This window comes from Xyrauchen texanus, chromosome 31 (genome assembly GCF_025860055.1).
Source record: "Xyrauchen texanus isolate HMW12.3.18 chromosome 31, RBS_HiC_50CHRs, whole genome shotgun sequence".
NCBI classification, from domain to species: domain Eukaryota; kingdom Metazoa; phylum Chordata; class Actinopteri; order Cypriniformes; family Catostomidae; genus Xyrauchen; species Xyrauchen texanus.
Window position 1 is genome coordinate 14,287,803 of NC_068306.1, and position 27,974 is coordinate 14,315,776.

Consider the following 27,974-nt stretch of genomic DNA (forward strand, 5'->3'; position numbering starts at 1 on the left):
TGAGTTTGTTGCGTTGGGTTTTTCAGCTCCCCTCCCTGATTTTCAATCCGATAATTTTGCGCTTGAATCTGACTGTGCTTTCAGCCAATGAGATGCAACAAACAGGTGCAACATTTGCCTACAAAACTTAGTTTAAAGAGCCAGGTTGGGAGGCAATGTTTGCCGTAATGGCTCTAGTTTAAGCTAAAATAATAAATAAATAAATACTGGTTATTATTTTCAAATGACAATTATAAATGTTTATTATTATTATTATTATTATTATTATTATTATTATTATATATTGCATTTTTACTATGCATTTATGCTGCATAATAAAAATTGGGAATATTTAAAAGGTTAATTGTCAACAGAGCAATATGTTAAAGGGGACATTTATCCAATAATTAAAAAAAATCCACAGATGCTGTAATGACCAATTTATCATCATTGTAGGTCATCTGTTGACTTACCTCCTGTAGAACAGCTAGTGGGCTTAAGACATAAGATCAGTGGGATAAACCACCAAGAAACCTTGCACGCTTGAAAGTACCCCTTTAAAAATACACACCAAACCTGTAATGTTGGTGCCTCTGAATGTTTGCTTAGTGTTATTTGTACAGTTTTTTATTTATTTATATATTTGTAATATCTTTGGTTATTAAAAGCACCATTAGACTCACTTATTATGTGTTACGTTTAAACACTGGACGCTTTAAGAGTCCTACATTTTTCCATGAAAAATGTAAATAAATGTAAATCTAAAGACTACAGTAAAGGTGTTGCCCTGCTTGCATGTTCCTCCACTTAACAATGTGAATGTAAATAATTACTGGCAAACAAACGATAGAGTATTTACGCCACCCTGTGGATTGCTGTTCAACTACAGCGCATTTAAATATTAAGTGGCCTGGGCTGCAAGGTCTGGCAGCTAATCAACTTTAAAAACAAATGTTTATATATACTTGAATATGTGGCCCCCACAGCTGTCACCTTATAGAAGGCCCCCTCAAATAACTGATAAAAGATAACTGGGCTTAGGTGGTTGGGAAAAAGAAGATATTGATATTATATTTTGTGTGGTACAAAAGTAGGCTACTGACCTAGAAATGTAAAGTTTGTTGATACAAACTATAATGTTGGTTTGACAAAACCTTGCCTGAAAGTTTAAAATAGTTTTAAATGCTTGAAGTTAGACATTTTTACAGGTCTCACAGTAAGAGAAAGAAAGAAAGAAAGCATCTTATAGCAGATTAAAGGGCTTGTAAGTATTGACCGCTGAAGTTTTGAATCACGAACATTCAAACAGACTCTTAGATAATTTAAACATTCTGTTAATATAATCTAGTCTAGGGGATTTTGGCTTACATGATGCCTTCACAGGGCTAATAATAATGGAAGCCAAGCTGTAGGGTCAATTCTGTAAACAGAATTTACAATAAAATGACCAAATTACCACTATTTTTTGGTAAAAAATAGAAAATTGAAAAATTATTAGTTATAATCATCTTGTCATCTTGAATATATAAACATCTTCTGTTCAGAGCTGCGTCCATCTCAATCATGCTTAAACAGATTGAATTATTATTGATAATGTTTGGACAGTCATCAGTCCACTTAACATTGTGAATTCTGTAATAGAATATAATTAACTAGGATTGCATAACATATTTTGAAAAAGAGGATCTGATGGGACAAACTGAATGATGTAATATTCAAAGCGTTCAGCTTGTAATTTGCAAGCAGAGAGGCACAGAGGAAGCGTGCTGGGGCCATAACCCAAAGGTTGATGGATTGAAACCATCCTTAGCTCCATTCTTGATAATGGTTGTCTAGTAATTTATATGTGCCAATCTGAAGGTTGCTGGTTCGAGCTCTGTATATTCATAATGTCTCTGTTGTGCCCAAGGCACTTTAGAGGAAGAGTTCACCCAAAAATGTATAATCTCTCATCATTTACTCAACCTCATGCCATCCCAGATTTGTACAACTTTCTTCTGTAGAACACAAATAAAGATTTTTAGGTCCATACAATGCAAGTGAATGCTGACCCAATTTTTAAAGCTCCAAAATGTGCATTAAGGCAGTGTTAAAATTATCCGGTGGTTAGATACATTTCTTCAGAAGCGATATAAGTGTGGGTGAGAAACAGATCAATATTTAAGTCTTTTTTTTATTTTACCATAAATTTCCCTCCCTGCCCAGTGATAAGGATGAAGTATGTGAATCGCCAAAACAAAAGAAGAATGTGAAAGTGTAGATTGATAGTAAAAAAAAAAGATATACTTAAATCCTTGATCTGACTATTAAATATTGATCTGTTTCTCACCCACATTTATCATATTGCTTCTGAAGATATGGATTTAACCACTGGGGTCCCATGGGTAAATTTTATGCTGCCATAATGTGCTCTTAGAGCTTAACAATTGTAGTTACCATTCACTTGCATTGTGAAGACATACAGAGCTAAAACATTCTTCAGTCATACACAACTGGGATGACATGAAGGTGAGTAAATTAGATTTTTCATTTTTGGATGAACTATTCCTTTAACTCGAGTTATTCCAGCAGAGTTATACTGTATGTTGTTAAAGACTGTCAGTAACTTTTGACAACTGAACAAAAACTCATGAAGAATGCATGAACAGAGAGCTTTAGATATAGATTGATACAGTACTTTATGAATCCCATGAGGAAAATTACAATGCAACAGCAGCCAGACACAAGTAACACTCAGTACAGTAGGCTATACATTACAAAAACACAACAAATAGGCTACACAACACACTGTATAGATCACACACAATACACAATCTACAAAATTTAGACAAAGTTAATAAGAATAGACCAAACATAATCAGTATGTAAACCAGATGTGGATTCACAAAATATTCATAATATTTATTTTCCTTTTGACAGCAGTAATCAGGTCTACTTGAGCCTAGACGTCAAAGGCTCGGCACTGGACTTGGTGAGATCTCTTAAGTCATTGAGGTCTTTTTAGTTGGGGTAGTATGGGTTTCTCTCCTCAGCTTCACCTCTGAAACTGTCATCTGGATCTGCAACTTCTTTCTTGCTCTCTGACTTGCTGCTCTCTTCTAAAGATGGCTGCTCTCTCTCTGGAGGAGTGGGTACGGGGAGCTCATGGCAGTGTGGCACAGGGGCGATGGATGAAGGAAGGTCCGGATACGTGATAGAAGGTGCATTCTTGCCAGTCCAATGTTTGGAAGGGTCCACCATGCACAAGTAGCAGTTGCTTGAGTGGTCAGTGGGTTCCCACAAAATTCTTGGGATAGCAAACTTCATGGATCTCTTTTCCCCTCTGTACCATCCTACAAAAATACATTTATTTCAGCCATGACTACTGTGTAAGAGATTCTCACAACATTTTTCATATATGATATATTATTTTCAATAACATTGAGAATATTTCAAATGAAAAACTTTTAACAATTTTAAAAATCAACAAATTTTATGACATAAAATTCCGAGCAATAACTGTCCATTGAGTTTTTTTTTCCTCAGTGGTTCCCAGGTGAAATGAGGTGCCCAGGGTTTGTCTCGATCCCCGACAGGCATGCCGAAATATGCCTCTTAGCAGATGCTTCCACAAGATGCTCTTGTCTTAATGAACTGGCCGCAGACATAGCGGCGTCTGCCGGATGCTTGCAGCCTCTTGATGTCATCTCAGAAAAATGCAGATATGTATCCACTAGAACTAAACTAGTGGATACATAGAACTAAACTGAACTGGTGGGCTTAAGGCCCCTGTATTTATACTACTTTTTATATTACTGGAAAGTTGTAGAAGTTACACCAAGTTTACTCAGCACTAAATATATCTGGAATGTTCTGGAAAATACGTAAATTTCAAAATATCACTGTCCTGGTCACAAAAGCAAAGTTTGTAGGGAATAATAGCCATTTTCTATACTTTTGAGGTATAAGCAATTAGGAAATACTTACTATCCAGGGGGAACTACATTTGTTACACGGTGTTATTAGCAGCTTTTCTTGTTCAGATTCAGCTGCTGCGCTCACCACCTGAGTCACGCGAAAACCGCATAACAGCGCACTGCATCCCTCCACCGTTCAGAAAAACAGTCCAGGCCCTAACTGCAGGATCACTCCAAAACTTTCAAACGTGAGCCTAGCTCACGTCAGAGTTCATAATATTCATAACGTATGATTGCAGTGCTTTTTAAAACAATTTACGTCAAAATATCAAAGTCCTATTAAAAGATACAGACGTGTTTATGAGCGCTGGGGGATTATTTCTCCTGCAGAGCGGCGGAGGGTGACAGCGGAGGGAGGGGTTGTGAGGTGTTCAAGATGGCGGCGCCCTGTGGAGTGCAGTTGCTTTAACAGGTAAACAGCTTTATTAAACTGCGTTTTGGCAAGTTGTTTTTTCGCATCGTGTCCAGCGACAGTCGTAATGTTAGATGTCTTCGTCTCTCATTGTTTACGTGCTTTATAGAGTCTGTCAGACAGCATTTTATTTGCTATGAGCTTTTCGATAATAAGACTCTCTTGCCTGGGACTGCCAGGGAAATAATGGTCCTCATTGATTGATACAGTTTCAAAATGAATCTCATCAAATCTGCGCATGCATATGTACGAGTTTATGGAGGAAGGTGAAATGCATGTGGAAGTATTTTATTTTGTTGGCGCATTTTTTTAGAGAGAGTCCCGCAGATTCTGGCCATTGTTCTCGCGAGCTGTTTACGCCTGTGGTCATTTCAACAGAGAGATGCTGTCAGTGCATGTAGCCTCAACCACAAAATCTAGCTGAAGGAAAAGCGTGCATTATTATTTTGGACCATGCACAGGTTAAAGTAAATGCACGTTTACTGGATTTTGCTGTCTTGCTGTGGGGTTTGAACAGAAAACCTTTTGCTGGTTTCTTGAATGCAAATTCTGAGATATTATGTTTTACATTGTTTGGCTTTATGACACACAATATTGTAATACAAAATCAATCTTTAAGTTAAGATTGACTGACTGATAATTTGACATGTTACATTTAAAAAAAATGTTGTTTAGGATGGAAAGAGAGCATTTTAACTCACACCCAGTTTAAATGCATGGCCAGTTTTATTTAACTTATTATTTAAGTACAATTTTATTAAACTTTTTTTAGCAGGCCAAAGCAGATATGGTGGCCTTCACAAGAGTGACATCTCACATATTCTGTGTTTGTTTGCACACATAATGGCATGTGTTTCTCCCAGTCAGTATCAGCAGTTTCACTTGTACCACTTTTAAAACGTGGCACATATTGCCGGTAATGCTTTAAAATGATCAAAGATGTCCATCTATTGCATGTTTACAAAAGACTAACAATTAAAAGTAGCACAGATGGTTGCAAAAACGGTCCAGGTCAGGACACCTTCAATACCACAAGAAACAGGGCAGCTGAATGAAACACAATAGAGGTGTCCTTTTTAGAGTTATAACTTGACATTGCATCTTTTAAAGCGGTGGTAGATGAATTATACTATACAAAGCTGTTCATGTTGTGTAAAAACATTTAAATCCAGATAGGCACATGAAGAAGTCCCCTTTGGTGTAGATCATTTTGCTGAAGATGCAGTCATATATGCAGATGCGTTTGGTCTTTGTGATGTCACTAGTTCCACAGATTTCAAACAAGCCATTTCTGGAGCTTGGTTTAAATAAATGCTATTTTTCTAGTAAGGATGATGTGTTCAGTTTTGAAACTTACAGTATATGTTTTTATAGTACAATGACCTCTTGTATGTCAAAATATCAAGGAAAATTGTATTCCTCATGTCATGTCCCTTTTAATGCACATTCATTGTCCTCGTAGCTTTAATGCACATTCATTGTCCTCATATAGTTTATTGTAATTAGACCATTGAGACATTTCACTGGTCTCATTATGAATTTGCTTTGAGCATGTATTACAGCAAGGCATTGGCCTAATTCTCAGGCTGGTGCGACTAAAGTCCTCTTTTGTTGTGACTGCAAGAAAATGTATTAACTTGTGAAATTGTGAATCTTACATGCTGCAACAAACTGTTGAATCTCATTTTTTGGCATCCAGGTCTGTTTGAATAGCTTCTAATACACGAGGTGGAAAATGGGCTTAATTGGTATTAATTAATGTACCACTGGTGGAGTGCAACTTATGTTACTGCATTTATTGTAGCACATTATTAAGGTTCATGTTGCTGATGACTAAATGTGATTTATAATAGTGTGCGTTATAATTCTATAAAAACTTTAATGTGCACAGCAATATTTTTCTCACTCTGAACTGGGAAATGAACTGGCTGAAACTGCAAAAATGTTCATAAATAAATATTTCATCATGTTTGGTACTTCTGGACAAGAATGAGTGTGTGCCCTCAAATGTCTCTTGCAGTGGTGCCTGGAGACCTTTTTGACGAGCACCCCAGGGAACCCTCCAGGCTGGACTGGACACGGGTCGCTGTGAGAGTGACGTCTGAGAGCCCTTCCCCTCTCCCTTGTCTGTTTCAGAGACGCTCGCCTCTGAATCATCCTGAGCTGTCTGTACCATCATGTCAAGGGAACAGCTGAACGTGGGGGACCTGCTCCCTCTACTGGAGACCTCTGACCTCCGCCAGTTGGATGAGATCAAGGGCCTTATCAATGAACACCTCAATACAGGTCCCCATGAAATAGGGCTGCATGATTATGATGAAAATCATAATTGCAGATTATTTCCTTTGATATTGTAATTCTAATAACGATTATTTTGATGAATAGAATTTACATTAAAATACTTGTTTTGTTTGGGGGTAACTGCATGCCATAGTCTTTATATGGGCTATGCATCAAAATGAGCTGAGAACTGTGTTCCTGGTTTGGATTTTTATTTTAATTGCATGAAAAACAAAGTGTTATTCACCGTTTGTATAAATTACACAGTCATATGTTGATGGTGAGCATTACTAAGATGTCTTTAGACTAATATAAACACCTCTGATTTGCCTTTGCACTCATGCACACAACAACAGCCCAAAAAGTATGTTGTAAATAAAGAATGTTGGTGCAATGGGAGCACATCTAGATAAATGTAATGCTGTTATTGATAACATGATTATATAATTGCGACAGCTGTAATTGTAATCTCGATTAATTGTGCAGCCCTTCCATGAAATATCCTATCCTACATCAAGCTTAAAGCTGAAGTGTGATTTTTGTTTAATTTTTTTAAATAGGTATACATTTTTTATTTATACCTATTTATTTCTGTCCCATCTTAAAGAGACAGTTTACCCAAAAATAAAAATTCTGTCATTTATTCACCCTCATGACTCTTTCTTCTGTAGAACACAATAGGAGATGTAAGGCAGTACAATGATCAGTATGATGCTATAAAACGGAATGATAACTGTAGCTGCCATTTAGCCTAACATCTACTTTTGTGTTTCACTGAAAAAAACCAATCAAAGTTAATATCGAAGTTAAATGTTTTTTTTTATTCCATTTGATGATGCTAGTGGTGCAGAAATGACACAATTAAGGAATAGTTCACCCCTAAAATGAAAATTCCCTCATTTACTCACCCTCATGCAATTCCAGATGTGAATGACTTTCTTCTGCAGAACTCAAATTAAGATTTTCAGAAGAATTTTTAGCTCTGTAGGTCCATACAATGCAAGTGAATGAGTACTACATGTTTAAATGCACATATTGGGAGCATAAAAGTAATCCATAAGACTCAAGATGTTAAATCTATTTCTTCAGAAACGATATGATAAGTGTGGGTGAGGAAATAGCTCAATATTTAAGGCTATTTTTTAAACTATAAATTCTCCTTGCCAAGTAGGTGGCGATATGCAAGAAGAATACAAATCACCAAAAACAAAAGAAGAATGTGAAAGTGGAGATTGATGGACTTAAATATTGATCTGTTTCTCACCCACAGCTATGGATTTAACCCCTGTAGTCGTATTAATTATTTTTAATACTGTCTTTATGTGCATTTTGGAGCTTCAAAATGTTGGTACCCATTCACTTGCATTGTATGAACCTACAGAGCTGAGATATTCTTTTAAAAATCTTTGTTGTGTTCTGCAGAATAGAGACAGTCATACACATCTTGGATGGCATGAGGGTGAGTAAATTATAAGAAATTTTTAATTTTTGGGAAAAGTATTCCTTTAAACAATTGTTTGTTTTAAGGTCTGTAAGTGGGGCACCCTTTGGGAACTTTTTCATTATTTTGAGTATTTTGTCAAAATAATTGACATACTTTTCTCCCTTCATGAGTAACTCCCTGCTGTCTTTTATTGTATGATTGACAGTTGATGTTGATTGTTTTGCAGATCGGGGGTCCATGCTGCTGAATGGTTTGGTGGATTATTTCCTGGAGACCAACTCCCCCCAGGCCGTGCATATCCTGTCCTCAGTGAGGGAGCCGCACGATAAGGTGACTGACTGCAATTTAGCATCTTGCACAGTCTTGAATTGCTAGATTGCAGAGAAGGATGTTCAGGGAGATGTACAAGGAAAATCAAGAAGAAAAAAAAAAAACCTTTTGGCAGTATTTGGGGAAAACTGTTTGGAAACAAACAATCATTATTTTTCAATTCAATTTGGAGCTGGAAGTGGCATAGAAATTACACACTTCATTGATAAAAAATCTAAATAGAAGGTAAAAAGGTGTGTATACAGTATCTCACAAACGTGAGTACAACCTCACATTTTTGTAAATATTTGACTATTTCTTTTCATGTGGTAACACTAAAGAAATGACACTTTGCTGCAATGTAAAGTAGTGAGTGTACAGCTTGTATAACCATGTACAATTGCTGTCCCCTCAAAATAACTCAACACACAGCCATTAATGTCTAAACCGCTGGCAACAAAAGTGAGTACCCCTAAGTGAAAATGTCCAAATTGGGCCCAATAAGCCATTTTCCCTCCTCGGTGTCATGTGACTAGTTAGTGTTACAAGGTCTCAGGTGTGAATGGGGAGCAGGTGTGTTAAATTTGGTATCATCGCTCTCACACTCCCACATACTGGTCACTGGAAGTTCAACATGGCACCCCATGGCAAAGAACTCTCTGAGGATCTGAAAAAAAGAGTTGTTGCTCTACATAAAGATGGGCTAGGCTATAAGAAGATTGCAAGACCCTGACACTGAGCTGCAGCACGGTGGCCAAGACCATACATCGGTTTAACAGGACAGGTTCCACTCAGAACAGGCCTTGCTATGGTCGACCATAAAAGTTGAGTGCATGTGCTCAGTGTCATATCCAGAGGTTGTCTTTGGGAAATAGACGTATGAGTGCTGCCAGCATTGCTGCAGAGGTTGAAGGGGTGGGGGGTCAGCCTTTTGGCAGTATTTGGGGAAAACTGTTTGGAAACAAACAATCATTATTTTTCAATTCAATTTGGAGCTGGAAGTGGCATAGAAATTACACACTTCATTGATAAAAAATCTAAATAGAAGGTAAAAAGGTGTGTATACAGTATCTCACAAACGTGAGTACAACCTCACATTTTTGTAAATATTTGACTATTTCTTTTCATGTGGTAACACTAAAGAAATGACACTTTGCTGCAATGTAAAGTAGTGAGTGTACAGCTTGTATAACCATGTACAATTGCTGTCCCCTCAAAATAACTCAACACACAGCCATTAATGTCTAAACCGCTGCAAACAAAAGTGAGTACACTCCTAAGTGAAAATGTCCAAATTCGGCCCAAAGTGTCAATATTTTGTGTGGCCACCATTATTTTCCAGCACTGCTTTAACCCTCTTGGGCATGGAGTTCAGCAGAGCTTCAAAGGTTGCCACTGGAGTCCTCTTCCACTCCTCCATGATGACATCACAGAGCTGGTGGATTTTAGAGATCTTGTGCTCCTCCACCTTCCGTTTGAGGATGCCCCACAGATGCTCAATAGGGTTTAGGTCTGGAGACATGCTTGGCCAGTCCATCACCTTCACCCTCGGCTTCTTTAGCAAGGCAGTGGTTGCCTTGGAGGTGCGTTTGGGGTCATTATCATGCTGGAATACTGCCCTGCGGCCCAGTCTCTGAAGGGAGGGGCTCATGCTCTGCTTCAGTATGTCACAGTACATGTTGGCATTCATGGTTCCTCAATGAACTGTAGCTCCCCAGTGCCGGCAGCACTCATGCAGCCCCAGACCATGACACTCCCTCCACCATGCTTGACTGTAGGCAAGACACACTTGTCTTTGTACTCCTCACCTGGTTTCCACCACACACGCTTGACACCATCTGAACCAAATAAGTTTATCTTGGACTCATCAGACCACAGGACATGGTTCCTGTTTCCAGGCTTTCTTGTGCATCATCTTTAGAAGAGGCTTCCTTCTGGGACGACAGCCATGCTGACCAATTTGATGCAGTGTGCGGCGTATGGTCTGAGCACTGACAGGCTGACCCCCCACCCCTTCAACCTCTGCAGCAATGCTGGCAGCACTCATACGTCTATTTCCCAAAGACAACCTCTGGATATGACACTGAGCACATGCACTCAACTTTTATGGTCGACCATAGCAAGGCCTGTTCTGAGTGGAACCTGTCCTGTTAAACCGATGTATGGTCTTGGCCACCGTGCTGCAGCTCAGTGTCAGGGTCTTGCAATCTTCTTATAGCCTAGCCCATCTTTATGTAGAGCAACAACTCTTTTTTTCAGATCCTCAGAGAGTTCTTTGCCATGGGGTGCCATGTTGAACTTCCAGTGACCAGTATGTGGGAGTGTGAGAGCGATGATACCAAATTTAACACACCTGCTCCCCATTCACACCTGAGACCTTGTAACACTAACTAGTCACATGACACCGAGGAGGGAAAATGGCTTATTGGGCCCAATTTGGACATTTTCACTTAGGGGTACTCACTTTTGTTGCCAGCGGTTTAGACATTAATGGCTGTGTGTTGAGTTATTTTGAGTGGACAGCAAATTTACACTGTTATACAAGCTGTACACTCACTACTTTACATTGTAGCAAAGTGTCATTTCTTCAGTGTTGTCACATGAAAAGGTATAATCAAATATTTACAAAAATGTGAGGGGTGTACTCACTTTTGTGAAATACTGTATAATATTTTGACCAGCATAGCCCACCCAAATTAGACCTAGGTCCACAGAATATTAAAGCTTATTCTTTGACTTCAAATATATATTTATAAATGTTTTTAAAAATGCATAAATTCTGATTTCTGAAAGTGTGAATGTACTTTTAGAATGTGCCGCTTCTCTATTGTTAAGGAAAATGTGGTACAAAAATAAAAACGTGCAAAACTCAGCCCATTCATTTTTAATGAGGCCCACCCAAATGTAATTTCCTGGCTACGCCGTTGGTCCACAGTCTTAAGGAAAGTAAACACCTGTGAAAATATGAACAAATATTAAAGTAACCATTCATTTAAACAGTAATTTAAACTCCTCCACATCTGTATAAATACTCAGAGATCTTTTATGTCAGTGAAGTGTCCATTTTCTTCCCTCAATATTTAATAACAATACATGTCTAGGGTAAAGACTTTGTAAAGTGCTATTAGTAAGGCCTATTTGAAAGTAACTTTCAGTTTCTTCTTCCTCAGCAACTTTTTGATAAAATGAATGAATGCATGGCTAAAGCCCCCTGTCGCCTACCCACTCTCACTCTACTGGGGCACGTTGTCCGTAAACAGCCATCTTGGATCCACAAGATTGTTCGCTATCCGCTGTTGCTCTCTCTCCTCAAATGCCTCAAGGTATGTTGATGAAATGTTATCCTGTGAAAGGTCCCACAAGCTTTAAAGGCATGTCCCAAGGGTATTCCTGTGTTTCCTGTGTGTTACAGACAGACACAGATGTCGTCGTTTTGATAACTGGAGTCCTGGTGCTCATTACTCTGTTACCCATTATCCCCCAAGCTGGCAAGCAGCATCTCTATGAGTTCTTTGACATATTTGGTCGTCTGGCCTCCTGGAACCTGAGAAACCAGGGTGAGAAGTTAGGACAGTTCTTCATAGCTGCTATCCTCAGAGTTCACATAGTCATGGGAAAATGTATGGAGTTAATATAAAGTTCCTATCCTTGCTCTTAGATGTTTACACTAAATAGTAATTGTCTAAATGTATAAATTCCAGTGAAGGGTAACTAAAATACAATACAATCTATACAAAAAAATAATAAAAAAAAAATAATTATTCATTAACCACAAACAACTTGGAAGGTAATGGAAATTGATTTCCATTACCTTCCATGGAATGCAGTGTATGGAATATTTTTATTCATTTGGGGCGTTGGTTTTATTATTATTAGGGCTGTCAATCGGTTAATTTTTAATCAAATTAATTACATGATATGCAGATTAATTAATTTAATATATCACAATTAATTGCATATATAAATATTTGCTGAGGAAGCCACTCAAATAACAATATTTCAATAATGATGAAATAATTATATATATTATAAAAATGATCAATCGGATCATTAAAATGCATGACATTATTGTGGCAGACGAGTAAAGCATTGATAAGACAATACAAAAAGTGGCTTTAAAAAGCAAAATATTGATTGTTTCCATATTATTGAACATAAGCCTATAATTGGCCTACAGTCTGCAGCAATTAAGTTGGCAATTAATTTGTCAGTCTGTCCGAAAGAGAGGTATTAATAGGGCTTCTCTAAGGATGCATAAATGTAGTCAAACGGAAGCTTTGTGCAGCGACTTGCTCTCCGTCCAGCTGTGTTTGAATGCAAGTACGCATGCTCATCTTGTGCTATCACTAGTTTCAAGTCAGATTCTGGTTTGTTGTGTGTATAGCTGCGCATTGCCTATACAGCTGGAGTTTTTATTACTGTCCCCTGCTGAAAATAGGTTGTACAACAAGCTTGAATTGCTCAGATGATTTATTATATTTTTATGTAATTATTCTTTCTGAATTAACTTGTTAAATTGACAACCCTAATTAATATTCACTAAAAGCATCTGCACATGTTTAGACATCCATAGAGCTCAGAAATTTGGTAATAGGCTCCCTGAAGGCAACAAACAAAATGCACTCACAAACAGTCACCAGTGATGTATCTCCATTAACTTCAGGTCACGTACCAGAGGTTTATCTTATCCACCTCCATGCCAGCGTCTATTCACTGTTCCATCGGCTCTATGGTATGTATCCCTGCAACTTTGTGTCCTACCTGCGCTCCCACTACAGCATGAAGGAGAACATGGACACCTTCGAGGAGGTGGTCAAGGTGAGCTCTCACTTTCATGCAGTTGGTTTCATAGAATACAACAAAACAGCTCAATGTAAAGTTCTATGAAAAAAAAAAAAAAAAAAAAAATGGAAAATCTGTAATGATTCTTCAATTTAGTCAAAGTATAGGTTTTATTTATGTTAAGAAAATAGCCCATAGTGTTTAAAATTAGATTATATCAGTTGATGGTGTTTTTTTATGATTATGATGGTGTTTTCAATCTCTACTAACAATGGTGTATATGGTGTATTTTTATACTCAATTAGATGAATATTAAAGTCATGAATACACGCATTTTTATGTTTCAGCCAATGCTTGAGCATGTCAGAATACATCCAGAGTTAGTGACTGGAACGAAGGACCATGAGCTTGATCCCAGCAGGTGAGCCGTCGCACTGACTTATGCCTCATTTAAATGTTTTAATCAAGAAAATCATAGCCATGCCACTCTTTTGTCTTTTTTGTTTTTTGCACAGGTGGAAGAGATTTGAGATCCATGACATTGTTATTGAGTGTGCCAAAGTCTCTCTGGACCCAAAGGAGGCATCCTGTGAAGAGGGCTATGCCACCATGCCTGAGCATTTTTGTGCCCATTTACAGCAACGCCCGGCTGATTGCACTGCCAGCCCTTACGGGGACTTCCACAGCAGCTATGGTAACAATAACCTCATCAACTCAAACTTGTCATAGAATGAAATACCCTTCTTGCAATTTTTGGGTGGTGTAGCCTAGTCATAAAAGATCTTGTAGACTGTAAGATTTGCATGGGCCGATCAATTAAATATGACCATTATAATAACCATTGTGCCCTTGAGCAGGGTTACCCCTTTGAGACTGTACTCATAATAAATGTACAGTAAATCATGTTGTATTGAAATGTATTTATATATATATATATAAGGTATGTTTAGATTAGGGCTGGGAAATGTAAGTGTCACTTTAAATATATTTTTTGTTTAACGTGTTTAAAAAAAGTTAATGCATTTTAACATCACCATATTTAAATCATTAAAATAAATGATGACTAACCAATTTCTTGCAAGTTCTTTGAGACAAATTAAAAAGTAAATATATATATATGATTTTGTTTTTTTATGTTTGTTGGAATGGATCATGTACCATATTTTAATTGTTTTAATCACAGAAAACTATGCGGTTAATTAGTTAAACGTTTTAAATCGATTCGCAGCTCTAATATACATACACCGATTAGCCACAACATTAAAACCACCTGCCTAATATTCTGTAGGTCCCCCTCGTTCCACAAAAACAGCGCCAATCTGCATCTCAGAATAGCAATTGTACAGAGCGGTTATCCGAGTTACCGTAGACTTTGTCAGTTGGAACCAGTCTGGCCATTCTCTGTTGACCGCTCTGATCAACAATGCATTTCCATCCGCAGAACTACCCCTCACTGGATGTTTTTTGTTTTTGGCACCATTCGGTGTCAATTCTAGAGATTGTTGTGCTTGAAAATCCCAGGAGATCAGCAGTTACAGAAATACTCAAACCAGCCCATCTGGCACCAACATTAATGCCACAGTCCAAATCATTGAGATCACATTTCCCCCCATTCTGATGGTTGATGTGAACCTTAACTGAAGCTTCTGTCCCATATCTGCATGAGTTTATGCACTGCAATGCTGCCACACGATTGGCTGATTAGATAATCACATGGAGATTGTTGGTGCCAAATGGGCTGGTTTGAGTATTTCTGTAACTGCTGATCTCCTGGGATTTTCAAGCACAACAATCTCTAGAATTTACTCTGAAAGGTGCCAAAAACATCCAGTGAGCGACAGTTCTGTGGACGGAAACTCCTTGTTGATGAGAGAGGTCAACAGAGAATGGCCAGACTGGTTCCAACTGACAAAGTCTACTTTAACTCCGATAACCAATCTGTACAATTGTGGTGAGAAGAATAGCATCTATTTGACTTCATAAAAACAAGGAAACTAATTCAATCACAGTCATTGTCTATTTTGAGTCAATGAAAGTGACAAGATGTCTATTTTAGACACAATTTTTCTATTCCTTGCAGGAAGTTCTTCCTCGACTAATTTCTCCACCCCTCGTCAGCCTGTCGTCCCTCCCTTGGCCCTGCCCTCTTTCTCAGGGACTCAGCCCCCCTACCGCAGCCCCATTGGAACCCGCCAGGTAAGTCTTCGGCAAACAGTTACCCTAAGAATAAAATAATTTTTCTATTCAGTCGTCATTGAGAAATTTACCACAATTGTAGAACTTACTTTAAAGGTGCAGGGTACAAACACTTGTAGTTTTTTATGTTTTGTCTTTTAACAGCCAGACATAGCAATATTGCCTTAACCGATATGGTGAGTTTTGGGTGGGTATACATTTTTGCCACACCAATGGAAGATAAAAGGAGAGTTTTGATTAATAATGAGATTAATAATAAATAATGGAAGTCATTATTATTACACTTCCATTTTATGGTGCAGAAATTACACATTGCACCTTTTAAACAGTTATATTTGTGATCAGGCTACAGTGTTTTAAGAGTAACAGAAAAAACTAATCTCAACACAGTTCCCCTCTGCATAGGTTGAAACCAATGAATCAGTGCTCTGCATATACTGTAAACTGATCTGGGTTGGCAAACTTGCTTGCACACAGCTTCAATGAAGGAATCAGTGTCTGCCTCCCTCCACCCTTGTTTGTCAGCTGTTGTCTATAAATCACCCATCACTGAAGCCTGACCTACCCTTTCCACACCAGAGCCCCCCTCCTTCTCCATCCATGAATCATCTCCTTGTTCTCCAGGCAGGCTGAGGAGCAGAGAGGGAAAGAAGAGTGATTGATTGTTGAGTCATTCCAGTGGGTGTACCAGGCTTTAAAAAGAGAAAAACATGCTATCCTTAGCTGATGCAGAAACGGTCGCCCTGGCAACATGAATGACGCTGGAGCACTTTTTCTCGGGTGTTACCTCCCACTGTTAGAACCTTTATTCTGCTGAACCAACCACAGGCAGAAAACAAACAGTCAGAAGGGTCCTTGTGTTCCAATTTGGACTTTGTGGTCATATGTTAGTGTTAGGGGTCTAATGGTTCAAATTCCTCATGGTTTGGTTTATATCATGGTTATGTGGTTGTGGTTTTGGTACGGTTTGATAAATGCTTTGTATGTCATTGTTAAAGGTGGACCGAATCGAAAATTTCAGTTTCAGATAACACATTTTAACATTGTGATGGGTTTAAGTGATCAAATTGTTGATATTTCTTTTTAAAAAGCCCTTTTACAAGCACTACTCCATATGCTGTAGCAACATGCAACATGCAAATTAGAGACAACACTTTACATTTTGTGAAATGTAAACATTTGTTTGAATTAATAACACTGATATGTCTGTATAGGCAGTCAAGGGACTTATTGTTTGTTTGTTTTTAGAATTCCAGCTGTGAAGTTAATGCCACATATGGTGTTAAGGATTCTCTCTGGAGCCCCTCCTCCCAGTGTGGCATGGTCACGCCCCCTTCCTCGCATGGGATGTCACCGAATCCCGAACTGTCCCAGAGTGCTTCACACCTACCCAGTCGCCTCTACAGCACACCTGGTAACTGTACTGACTTGCACTTTAGTAATTAATTCACAGTTGAATCTGCATTTAGGAAAACAAGTACTGTATGATGTGTAGTTAATTGTGCTGAAGGTAATTTAAAGGTGCTGTAAGCAAGTTTAGCATTCTTTCATGAGCCGTTGAATTATCCTCGCCCCCTCATTCCAAAACACTGTCCTCCAAAGATGGTTTTGAGACCAAAAACGAGCAAAAGGTCAGCATTGTTTGTTCCTGGGGCTGTCAAGTTCAACAGTGGCACAATAGCACCCTCAGCTGAAAATCATGATTAATCATAGCTTCAATGATCTGCTTCAAATACAACACAATGAGAACAAGCAATATGATTGACAGGTGAAAAGCTTCAATGTCCGCGGTCTGTGGACACATTTTTGTTTGCTGTTTACAAAGTCTACAGCTGTTACAGGGACCAGTGAGATATCTCAGGACACTCAGAAGGAAATTGTTTTGCATATTTTCCATGAAAAAATTGCTTACATCACTTTTACATTGCAGGTACCCTACATTTAGGTCTCCATATCCACAAGCACTAGCATGAATTTGGTGTTCTGGTGGCTCAATTCTCTTGTTATTTTTCCTGCAGCAGGCAGTAAGGGCACCCCGTCCTCCAGTACCCCCGCGGCCTCCTCACCTCCTCCCAGCCTCTCGGATGAGTTTCCCCCTGTGTCCCTGCCACGCAGGACCTCCAGCCCGCCATGCAAGGTACTCTCCGACAAAGGTTGAACTTTTGTGGTGATCTCCCTTTAAGCCTTTTATAAGGATAGTTCACCCAAAAACTTTCATTCTGTTAGAATTTACTCACCTGTATGGCTTTCTTATGTGGAACACAAAGAGAAGATTTTGGGCAGAATCAGGGTTCCCGTGGATCCTTAATGTCTTAAATTCAGTTTTCCAAAATTTAAGGTCAGAAAAAGTCTTGTATATCTTTAATGATACAACAAAAGTCTTAATTATCATTTAAAGAGGTCTTAAATTATGAGGCGGAAAGACAGGACTTGTGAAATGACCTAATGTATCAAACTTCAAAAGAATACGATTTATTATAGAAGTGCATGCGCTGCATCTTTCAAAGTTTAAACGTGGCACTGTTGTTTTTTCTCCAAGCACGCGTGGGCTTGTGAGTGATTCCAGCTGTTGTAGAGCAGTTCGCAATAATTAGGCTATATTGGAAATGTATGACAAGCTATCACAAATGATCAACTGTTGATGATGATGATATAGTGTTGAAGAAATATAACAATGTTTACTTTTAATGATTTATATTGTAATGTTCCCAACCCTGTTCCTGGAGGCCGCCAAACAGTACACATTTGTGATATCTTCCTAATCAAAAACACATGATTTATCTTATCAGCTCGTTAGTAGGGACTCAAAGACCTGAACTGGGTGTGTCAGAAAAGGGAGATCTGCTAAATGTGCAGTGTTGGGGTACCTCCAGGAACAGGGTTGGGAACTAATGCTGTAGATCATTGTAGGAAAATGCATTTTATTTCCCTTATCTTTTTGAATGAGCAGTGATCTTGAAGCGGTGAAGTGCATACATATCAAAATACCAACCCCTAGTTGTTGTTATTTTGGTTGCACCATAAATTGCATCTGTAATTTTATTCAATTTGGACTCTTGTAGCCTCTGTATGGCCCTCCCCATAACAAGAAGGAAATACTAAGGCTACCAATATTTAAAACGTTTGGCAGATTAATTACTTTTCTTTTAACATATGATTGTATCAGCAAAATCAATAACCTCTTATTTGTATTTATTTATATACTGGTACATAAACATATTTTAATGTGATATAAATGTGGAAAACATTATAAGCAATGTTAAGGCCATTGTTGAATGTGTGCCCCTGCCTGTTTAAGTAAGAGTCTGTGATAGGTGATTTGTTTAGAGATACGGTATTCTTTTTTTTTGTTCAGGTCTTGAAAAAGGTCATAAAAAGTCTTGCAGTTGATTTTAAAACTCTGTATTAACCCTGAAAATGTAACTCTCAATCACCATTCTCTTTTATTGTGTGGCAAAATAATGCAATGGAAATTAATGATGACTGAGGCTGTCATTCTTCTGTGTTTGGGTGAACTATCCCTTAAGATAAAACTGCAGAACTGCAATGAGGTCACTGAAGTCTTTGAGTAGTTTCATTATAAACTGTGCTTTAACTTATGTACTTCAACTTTTTAGGATGGTAGACCTTTGGACCACACCAAACCTGCCTTGGTCAGGCAGGAGCCAATCAGAGAACTTGAGAAAATTGGGCCTGAAACAATCAATCACAGAGGTAAGAAAGTGCTGTTTCAGTCCTTTCTAATACACACAAAAAAAAAATAATACGACAACGGTCTGACCTTTAAGTGGATATAGTATAGTTCGTTCTGGATTACTTCATTCTGATTGGTCAATCAATTCATAAGTTAATATTTTTATGTAGAATAAGCAATAAACTGCATAATTGACTTTTGTCCAAGGCAGCCACATTCTTATATAGATAAGAGACTCTGTAGTTTCTTTCTTCTCACATAATGTAATTATTTCAATAAAAATCTATTTCATATCCATTTATTTGGTAAGGAGCAGTGTAATAAGTAGGACAAGTTACAGTCAGGGTAATACAAGAGGTTGTTTTGCAATAATGACTGGCTGACAGTACAAGATTCCTCATTATTGCAATATAACCGTGTAACGGGGTTCAATGTTAGGGCAAAGAGGAAGGGTGAGCTGGCGAGTTCCATTATAAAAAGGTATTATATTTTTAACAGAAAACATTTAAACACTCTTCTTTAAACACTCATGCCACACAGGCTCAGCGAGTGTGTGTGTGGGGTCTCTCTCTCCCTTCAACTGGCATCTGGCTTGCTTTTAACTCTGTCTCCACTCTCATTGCAATGACAAACCACTGTTAGAGACAATCATTGACGGGTGATGATCCATAGAGTTGTCATCTACCGATCTCACTCTCCATTCTTAAGCCGGCGCTCGACCATGCCCCCACTACCACAAACCTCCTTCTGTGTGATACAAGACCTTTGTCACCTTGTCTGGTTTATTTTGCGATTATGACCAGCTTATTGTACATTATCCCTTACTATATGTTTGCATGGTTTACAATCAAGAATACTGAGCTGTAATGGAAAGTCTTTTTTGTTGTCTGACACAGATGGCAGAAGTGACAACATGCCCATGACGTTGACTGAGCTCTCTGTCTTCATGAAGGAACAAGAGCAAATGAGAATCGTTAAGGAGCGGGAGGACGGTATGAACGAGAACATCTCTTTCTTATTCAGCAGTCATTTTTATCTCTGACAAGAGAATAAACAAAAGTTAATGCCATTTCGTAGTTGCATCCTTCCAGTTGAATTTTGTTTTTTCCCTGCAACTATGCCCTTGTCCCATGCCCTTATGTTTAACAAACAATGTAAAAAAATTAAAAATCTATTTATTGGGACACATTCATGAAACATATTTTTGCATTTTTAAAATGAAAATGTACACCTCCCAACCACATGCAAATTGTGTGCAAGACACTCAAATGTTTTGTGCTCTTTCAGGCAATGATTTGTGTTCTTTTTTTCTTTACATTTTGATAGAAGTGTAAAAATAAATCAATATATACAGTTGAAGGCAGAAGTTTACATACACAGGTTGAAGTCATTAAAACTCATTTGTAACCACTCCACAGATTTCATATTAGCAAACTGTTTTGGCAAGTCATTTAGGACATCTACTTAATGCATGACACAAGTAATTTTCCCAACAATTGTTTACAGACAGATTGTTTCACTTTTAATTGACTATATCACAATTCCAGTGGGTCAGAGGTTTTCATACACTAAGTTAACTGTGCCTTTGAACAGCTTGGAAAATTCCATAAAATGATGTCAAGCATTTAGACAATTAGCTTCTGATAGGAGGTGTACTGAATTTGAGGTGTACCTGTGGATGAATTTTAAGGCCTACCTTCAAACTCAGTGCCTCTTTGCTTGACATCATGGGAAAATCAAGATAAATCATCCAAGACCTAAGAAAATAATTATGGAACTCCACAAGTCTGGTTCATCCTTGGGAGCAATTTCCAAATGCCTGAAGTTACCACGTTCATCTATACAAACAATAGTATGCAAGTGTAAACACCATGGGACCACGCAGCAATCAACAGAACCAGAGAAGGTTAATGGTGGTGGACATCCTCCTGCCAGCATGAACTGAATATATTTTACACTGAAGCTTTGTTAAACTATTTTTTTTGACTCTCTTGGACTGTTTGTTTCACAAAAGAGCTTCAGATCACAGTAAAAGCATGCGATGACAGTAAGTTCCTCACTTTCTTTGAGACGCTATAGTCTGCTAAATTAAGATTTTACGATGTGAATGCACTTCATTCATAAAAACTATTAAATAAAATTTCCAAAGATTTTAAAAGCATTTATAAGGAGTCTAGTGACTTAAATGGCATCTTCATGGCCGTAGATTATGATTATTGTGAATAAACGTGCACGTGTGCCCTATTTACTAATGTTTGGAATTCAGGAAAACAAAAAGATTTAAGGTGTATGCAGCATTTGTGAATCTGGAGGAAAGTTTTCAGGAAGGTCCATTTTACACGTAAATAAACTCCAGATTTACATATATATTTATGAAAGTTTCATGAATGAGGCCCAATAAGAGGATATATTTGCCCCCTGGAATAATTTTTTTCTAATCATATAAAAAACTGTCCTTTTAGATTGTCATGTAATTTAAATAAATTCTCAATCTGAATGAGAGATTCAGATTGGGGTGGCTGTGACTCAGTTGGTAGAGCGGGTCGGCTGCCAATTGCAGGATTGGCAGTTCGATTCCCGGCCCACACGACTCCACATGCCGAAGTGTTCTTGGGCAAGACACTGCGATGGCAGGCTAGCACCTTGCATGGCAGCTCTACTGTCATTGGTGTATGTGTGTTTGGTAACCTCTAAGGTTAAAAAAAGCACTATATAAGTGCAGACCATTTGAATGAAATCTGAAGCGTCATCACCCATTTTGTTCTATGTCATCCTCATAGCTGCCATTACAGAAGAGCTTCTAAAGCTGACTGAGGACAAACAGGATTTAGTTGGTCTTCGTGGCTTTGACTCACCATTCTTCAGCACCACGGAGACCCTGACTGGAGCCCGGGAGAATCTCTTACCCTCTTTTTCCCACATTGGCTTGATGAGAGACCCTCGCAATGCCATCTCCATGCCTGACAAGGCTGACACCACACCCAGGGACAGAGGCAAAGTCAGCAGAGGCACATCCCAGGAGCATCCCTGGACCTTTCAACCAGTGTTTACACCCATTGAGCACTCAACACACAGCCATCTCAATCGAAGCCCCTCTGCACCCGATGACGAGGCCCAAAAATACGGCTTGTGGTCCCCTAGCCCATGCAAACCACCACCCCTGCCGTACGAGGCTCTGTTTGACATGGCCCTGCCCAGAGTGGCCTCCCTGTTTGTTGGAAGGAAGACCTTAGAAATTGTGAGGTTTCAGAGAGGTGACGTGGGCAAGCAAATGGAGGGAGATGGTGTAGAGGGGGTCGGGTCTGCCTCCCCATTGGAGGTGCTGGATCGCCTCGTGCAGCAGGGCGGTGATGCCCATGATAAAGTGCTTAAGAGGTGAGGCTATTCCTGGACTGTAACATAAATAAGTGTTTGTGCTACTGAATAATATATTCAATTGTGCAATTTGTTGTGGAGAGGTGTATTGTTACTTTTCTAAGAGAAAAAAACGAATGATTTTGGACTGGTCAAACAATTAATAAATCCCATAAACTTACAATGAAGGAAGAACCTGATCATATCCAGTGACCAGAAGACTTGAAGAAACAACCAAGAACACTAGCAAAGCCCTAACAATGCCCTAAACACTCAGCATCTGCATAGGAACTCCCTGGCAGCAACCCACAACACTCTAATATTGTGGTGATGAGGTTTGAACAGACAAGCACCACTCATATATACTATGTATTGTAGAAAGTAAAAATCTAGTTTACTTTTTCCAAACTAGACAAATTAAAGTTTCCGTAAGAAGGGCTGCTGGTCTTGCTATGAGACTTTTTCAACAGAACTGGGTAAGACTGGTTGAAGATTTGCCCTGACCCCGATAACTTGCTATCACACAACTGTTTACATTGTCTTGTCTCACATCCACTGCCACGCATATAAGTCAATAGCACAACAGCAGAGCCTGTGTTAACAGTATAAAAGCAGAGCTTTGCTTCTCTCTCTCGTCCTCTCCTCCCTCCCTCCCCTACAGCATACACAGACTTTTCTCGAGGACACAATTTAGTTGGGTTACTGGTCTCACACAAATTTAGGTGTGCTTTGGCACGGATCAGAGAGGATTCTGTCTGGAAAGGCTATCTCTTGCCAGAAAAGCTGTGTCCAAAATTGTCACTTTGCCACTGACCTTGTTGACCCTTTTTTCCTTCCTTTCTCCCAACATTTCCACAATCTCTCTCAGATTACCCCTGCCAAGCAAGTCAGCTGATTGGACACACTTTGGAGGTAAACAACACTGCATGAGCACACATTTACTGCTTGTTGAATAGAAGTGCTTTAAGAGTAAAGAGAACTAGTGTTGAGGTCTAATTGGTGATTATAACGTGTTCAGGATGGGCAAGGAGGAGGCAGGAACCGGCAGAATAGTCAGCATAACTTTAATGACGTAAAAGAACTGAAAAGTAACATAAAACACATAGATGCATGTGCACACACACACACAGCAGCCACATGTGTGTGTGTGTGTCTGTCTCTCTCTCTCTCTCTCTCTCTCTCTCTCTCTCTCTCTCTCTCTCTCTCTCTCTCTCAAACTGGTGCCCTGGCTCGTCTTTATCCCCCTCCCGGCTGATTAGGTGACTCCGTGCCGGACATGCACCCTCACTGCCTGGCCATGCCCTCTTCCTTGTCACAGTGACAAATGACCAAACCTTTAAAGAATAACTAAAAAATTAATTTCTCACAAAGTTTCACATCTAAAGAAATGAATAGTTGTTTTTACAATGATGTTTAAAATGTACACTCACATGAGATGAAGACTCTTGTCATATGAGTGGCTTAGAAAACGTATTCATTTATTTGTGATCACGTCCTGAGTAAATCTGCATTTTGGTTCATCTGGTCATTGATGATATTTGGTTGGACTATAACATGCTGTCTTTCTCTCTCCATTTTTTGTCCCCTTATTCTCTGTTCTTTCATCCTTTCCTTCCATTCTTTCCTTCTTTCTTTACTTGCTCCTTCCTTCCTTCCTTCCTTTACTACCTTCCTTCTTTACTTGCTCCTTCCTTCCTCCTTTACTTGCCTCTACCTTTCTTTACTTGCTTCTTCCTTCCTTTTTTACTTGCTCTTTCTTTCCTATTTACTTGCTCCATTCCTTTCTTCTTTACTTGCTCCTTCCTTCCTTCTTTACTTGCTACTTCTTTCCTTCCTTCCTTTTTACTTGCTCCTTCCTTTCTTTTTTACTCACTGTTTCCTTTCTTCTTTACATACTCTTTCCTTCATTCTGTACTTGAACCTTCCTTCTTTTCTCATTTTTCTTGCTTCTTTACTTCGTTTACTTGCACCTTCTATCCTTCCATTACTTGCATGTTCCCCCTTCTTTCTTTCCTTTTACTTGCTCCTTCCTTTCTTTCATTCTTTTCTTTCTATCTTTTTCTGTTCTTCCTTCTGTTTTTCTTTCTGTTCCACACATCCAGGTTCTGCTCCCTTGGATGAGCTGCACACACTGCGCAGTCAACTGCTGCTGCTGCACAACCAGCTCCTGTACGAGCGCTATAAGCGAGAGCAGCATGCCGTCCGTAACCGCCGTCTGCTTCGCCGCATCATCAATGCCACCGCACTCGATGAGCAGAATAACGCTATGGTAACTTCCCATAACTCAAACCGTAGACTTTGTCAGTTCAAACCAGTCTAGCCGTTCTCTATTGACCTCTCTCATCAACAAGGCATTTCCGTCTGCAGAGTAAATTCTAGACTGTTGTGCGTAAAAATCCCAGGAGATCAGCAGTTACAGAAATACTCAAACCAGCCCATCTGGCACCAACAATCATGCCACGTTCCAATTCATTGATATTAAATTGTTTCTCCATTCTGATGGTTGTTGTGAACATTAACTTAAGCTCCTGAACTGAATCTGAATTATTTTATGCACTGCACTGCTGCCACACAATTGGCTTATTAGATAATCGCATGGATGAATGTTGGTGCCAGAATGGCTGGTTTGAGTATTTCTGTAACTGCTGATCTCCTGGGATTTTTACTTACAACAGTCTAGAATTTACTCTGCAGACGGAAATGCTTTGTTGATGAGAGAGGTCAATAGAGAACGGCTAGACTGGTTTGAACTGACAAAGTCTACAGTAACTCAGATAATCACTCTGTACAATTGTGGTGAGAAGAATATCATCCCAGAATGCTATTCTGATATGCGGGTTGGCGCTGCTTTGGCGGCTTGAGGAGGATTTACACAATATTAGGCAGGTGGTTTTAATGTTGTGGCTAATATGTGTATGTGTGTGTTTGTGCAGAAAGCCCAGCTGAACCTGCAGAATGTGGATGTCATGTCTCTGAGAGAGAGCCTGCAGGTGGAGCAGCAGAGATACAGGCAGCTCTGGGATGACAGAGAGACTGTAGTTACACGCCTGCATAGCCAGATACGCCAACTACAGCAGGCCAGAGATGACTACTACACCAAAAACCAGGAGCTACAGGTGATTCACACACAACTCTCTCATTGATTTACATAAACACATAATTTTGTTTATGTAATGGTTACCCTGAAGGAATGAATGAATGTTACATTTATATAGTGTTTTTTTGACGCTACACTCAAAGCTCTTACTGTCATAAAACCAAGGTTATATTTTCTAAGGTAAGGTTAGGTTTAGGGGTAAGGATTAATGTAGTTTGTCTGTGGTACTCTAAATAAACATAATAAACACTGCAGTGATGCCCATACTGTATGATTAGGATTTAATTATGAGTGCAAATAGTATCAAACTATTGGCACCAGGGTGCAATTAGTATCTGTCATTATTTGCACCAGGGATGGGATGCAAATAATAATTACCACTATTTGTACTGGGTATAAATTGCATATATCTTTATTTTCACCAGGGTCCACATAGCATCTGACACTACAGTATATGCACCAGGGTGCAATTAATATCTACCATTATTTGCACCGGGGTTGGGGTGCAAATAACATCTGCCACTATTTGCACTGGGGTGTAAATTGCATATACCATTATTTGCACCAGGGTGTAAATTAAATAAAATAATATACAGTCACATGTATAAAAAAATCTGAGTTTTTTTTATTTGTTGCTCTGTATCAATTCTCGAGTTAGAATCGATTACGAGCAACAAATTAAAAAAACTCAGATTTTTTTATGAAATTACTTATAAAAAACTGCATAAAGTCTTATAGATACAAATTTTGCCTTTCTGTTTTTGTTTTCTTTCTGATTTTTCTGGATTCCATGTTAAATGTTTTAATTAAATTTTATGATCAAATTGTGTTTAATCAAAAACATACTGTACAGCTTTAATCAAATGAAAATATAATATTTTTTAACAATATAAATTTTTGATAATATCGTTACAGTATTATCAGGTACCAGGGCTGGTATCGTACCAAAGCCAACATTTTGTTATCGGAGCAACCCTGCACCAAACACTATATTGACATTTAAAAAAGGGAAATTGTAAAAACTTTTTTGCTCAGGAACTTATGGAAAGATAACATCATAATAGATTGTAATTTAAAATAATGAGATATTTATAATGACAAAACAGGCTGCATATATAAAAAATACACAGAAATATTTGTTCACACTTTAAATATATCTTATAAAAAGTATATTTCAGAATTTTCAAAGCTCTGTTAATTTTTTTTTTTTTTAATAGTGGGCATGAATGTAGTGTAATGGTGATTGAGAGATCAAAAGCCTATTGTATCGTATTTGATGCATGTAATTTCAACTGGCTTTTTCAATAAAATAATATACAACATTTTAACCAAGCACAAATACTCATTTTAAAATATCAGTGACAATATAATAATTACTGTTACATTTACGTTATTAAAATAAGCTATCATTTATCCCCAAATAAGAGTCACTTTTCATGCAAGTCTGAAGCCATTTTAAATAGATTGATATACACATTTAAACCAGATTTTTTTCCATAAATAATCACTAGATGGTGTCATAAACATGTGAAACTTACCATACATGTTTTGGCTTTTCAACTTGAACAGAGAGTGAAACAGGAACAGTCAAACATTGTGCAATATATTTGATACATATGGCGTCGTAGGGTTATTTATTAATGTTGAATGCAGAAAAGCACACACATTCCAATTTAAATGAATGTAAATGATTGTTTCTGAAGTCATGCAATTTTTCCCATTTTGTTGTGTCTGCCACTGCAGAGTACAAAATTACTATAATATTTGAATATGCATCTGTGACCCTCTCAGAGTAAGCTACAAGAATACCAGAAGCAAATAGGCGAGATGGAGGCAGAGCTTCAGAGGTCAAACAACAAGGTGTGCCACACAGGACACCTGCTGAACCAGCTCAATGCCAAAGTAAGGAAAAGTTACAGACTCCTAAAGCTCCAAAAAAGAGCCAATCTTCCTGGTTATCTCGTTATGTTTAAAATATTTCAAATGAGGTTATCTCATTGCTTTTTCATATGGAATATAGAATGAATCTTTGGACAACAAGTCTAGAATGAATATTCCTGGTTAAATACAACTTAATATGCAGTTGATTACCTCAGAACATAGTTAAAACATTGCTTTAATCTGTGTATAAGAATACAAATAAAAAAACACTTACAATGAAATTCTTGCAAGAACCGAAAATTAAAAAATATCTAGCTGCCATAAAAGTATGACCACAGCATTTTAACATAAAAGTTCTATATTTTAAACATTGATTTGCAATGCTGCATATTTGCCTTATAGAATGTCATTGTAAGTGTAATACTGTTTGTTTGTACAAACTGAGAGGCCAGTTTAAATTTTTTTTAAATGTATTAATTGTTAACAAATTTTCACAAAGGTTGTCGAGCATAATTTATACTTAACCTGGAAAATTCCTTTAAATATTTAGTGTATGGTGCGAGTCATGTAACAGTATTTTAATTGGTAAA

The 27,974-nt window shown here is 38.2% G+C and overlaps 1 protein-coding gene across 1 annotated transcript in view; it reads left to right on the forward strand.

Annotated features, from left to right (window-relative positions):
* The first annotated feature begins 4,289 nt into the window (after positions 1-4,289).
* LOC127625242 (hamartin-like) overlaps positions 4,290-27,974 on the forward strand; it is a 31,378-nt gene continuing 7,693 nt past the window's right edge. Inside the window, 18 exon segments of the mRNA XM_052100402.1 lie at positions 4,290-4,347; positions 6,368-6,633; positions 8,298-8,401; positions 11,551-11,703; positions 11,793-11,937; positions 13,044-13,198; positions 13,510-13,583; positions 13,678-13,856; positions 15,243-15,358; positions 16,607-16,772; positions 17,377-17,495; positions 18,976-19,072; positions 19,949-20,044; positions 21,833-22,427; positions 23,275-23,318; positions 24,509-24,675; positions 25,340-25,522; positions 27,295-27,405. Of these exon segments, the coding sequence (XP_051956362.1) occupies positions 6,525-6,633; positions 8,298-8,401; positions 11,551-11,703; positions 11,793-11,937; positions 13,044-13,198; positions 13,510-13,583; positions 13,678-13,856; positions 15,243-15,358; positions 16,607-16,772; positions 17,377-17,495; positions 18,976-19,072; positions 19,949-20,044; positions 21,833-22,427; positions 23,275-23,318; positions 24,509-24,675; positions 25,340-25,522; positions 27,295-27,405 (2,613 nt within the window). The 5' untranslated portion in view covers positions 4,290-4,347; positions 6,368-6,524.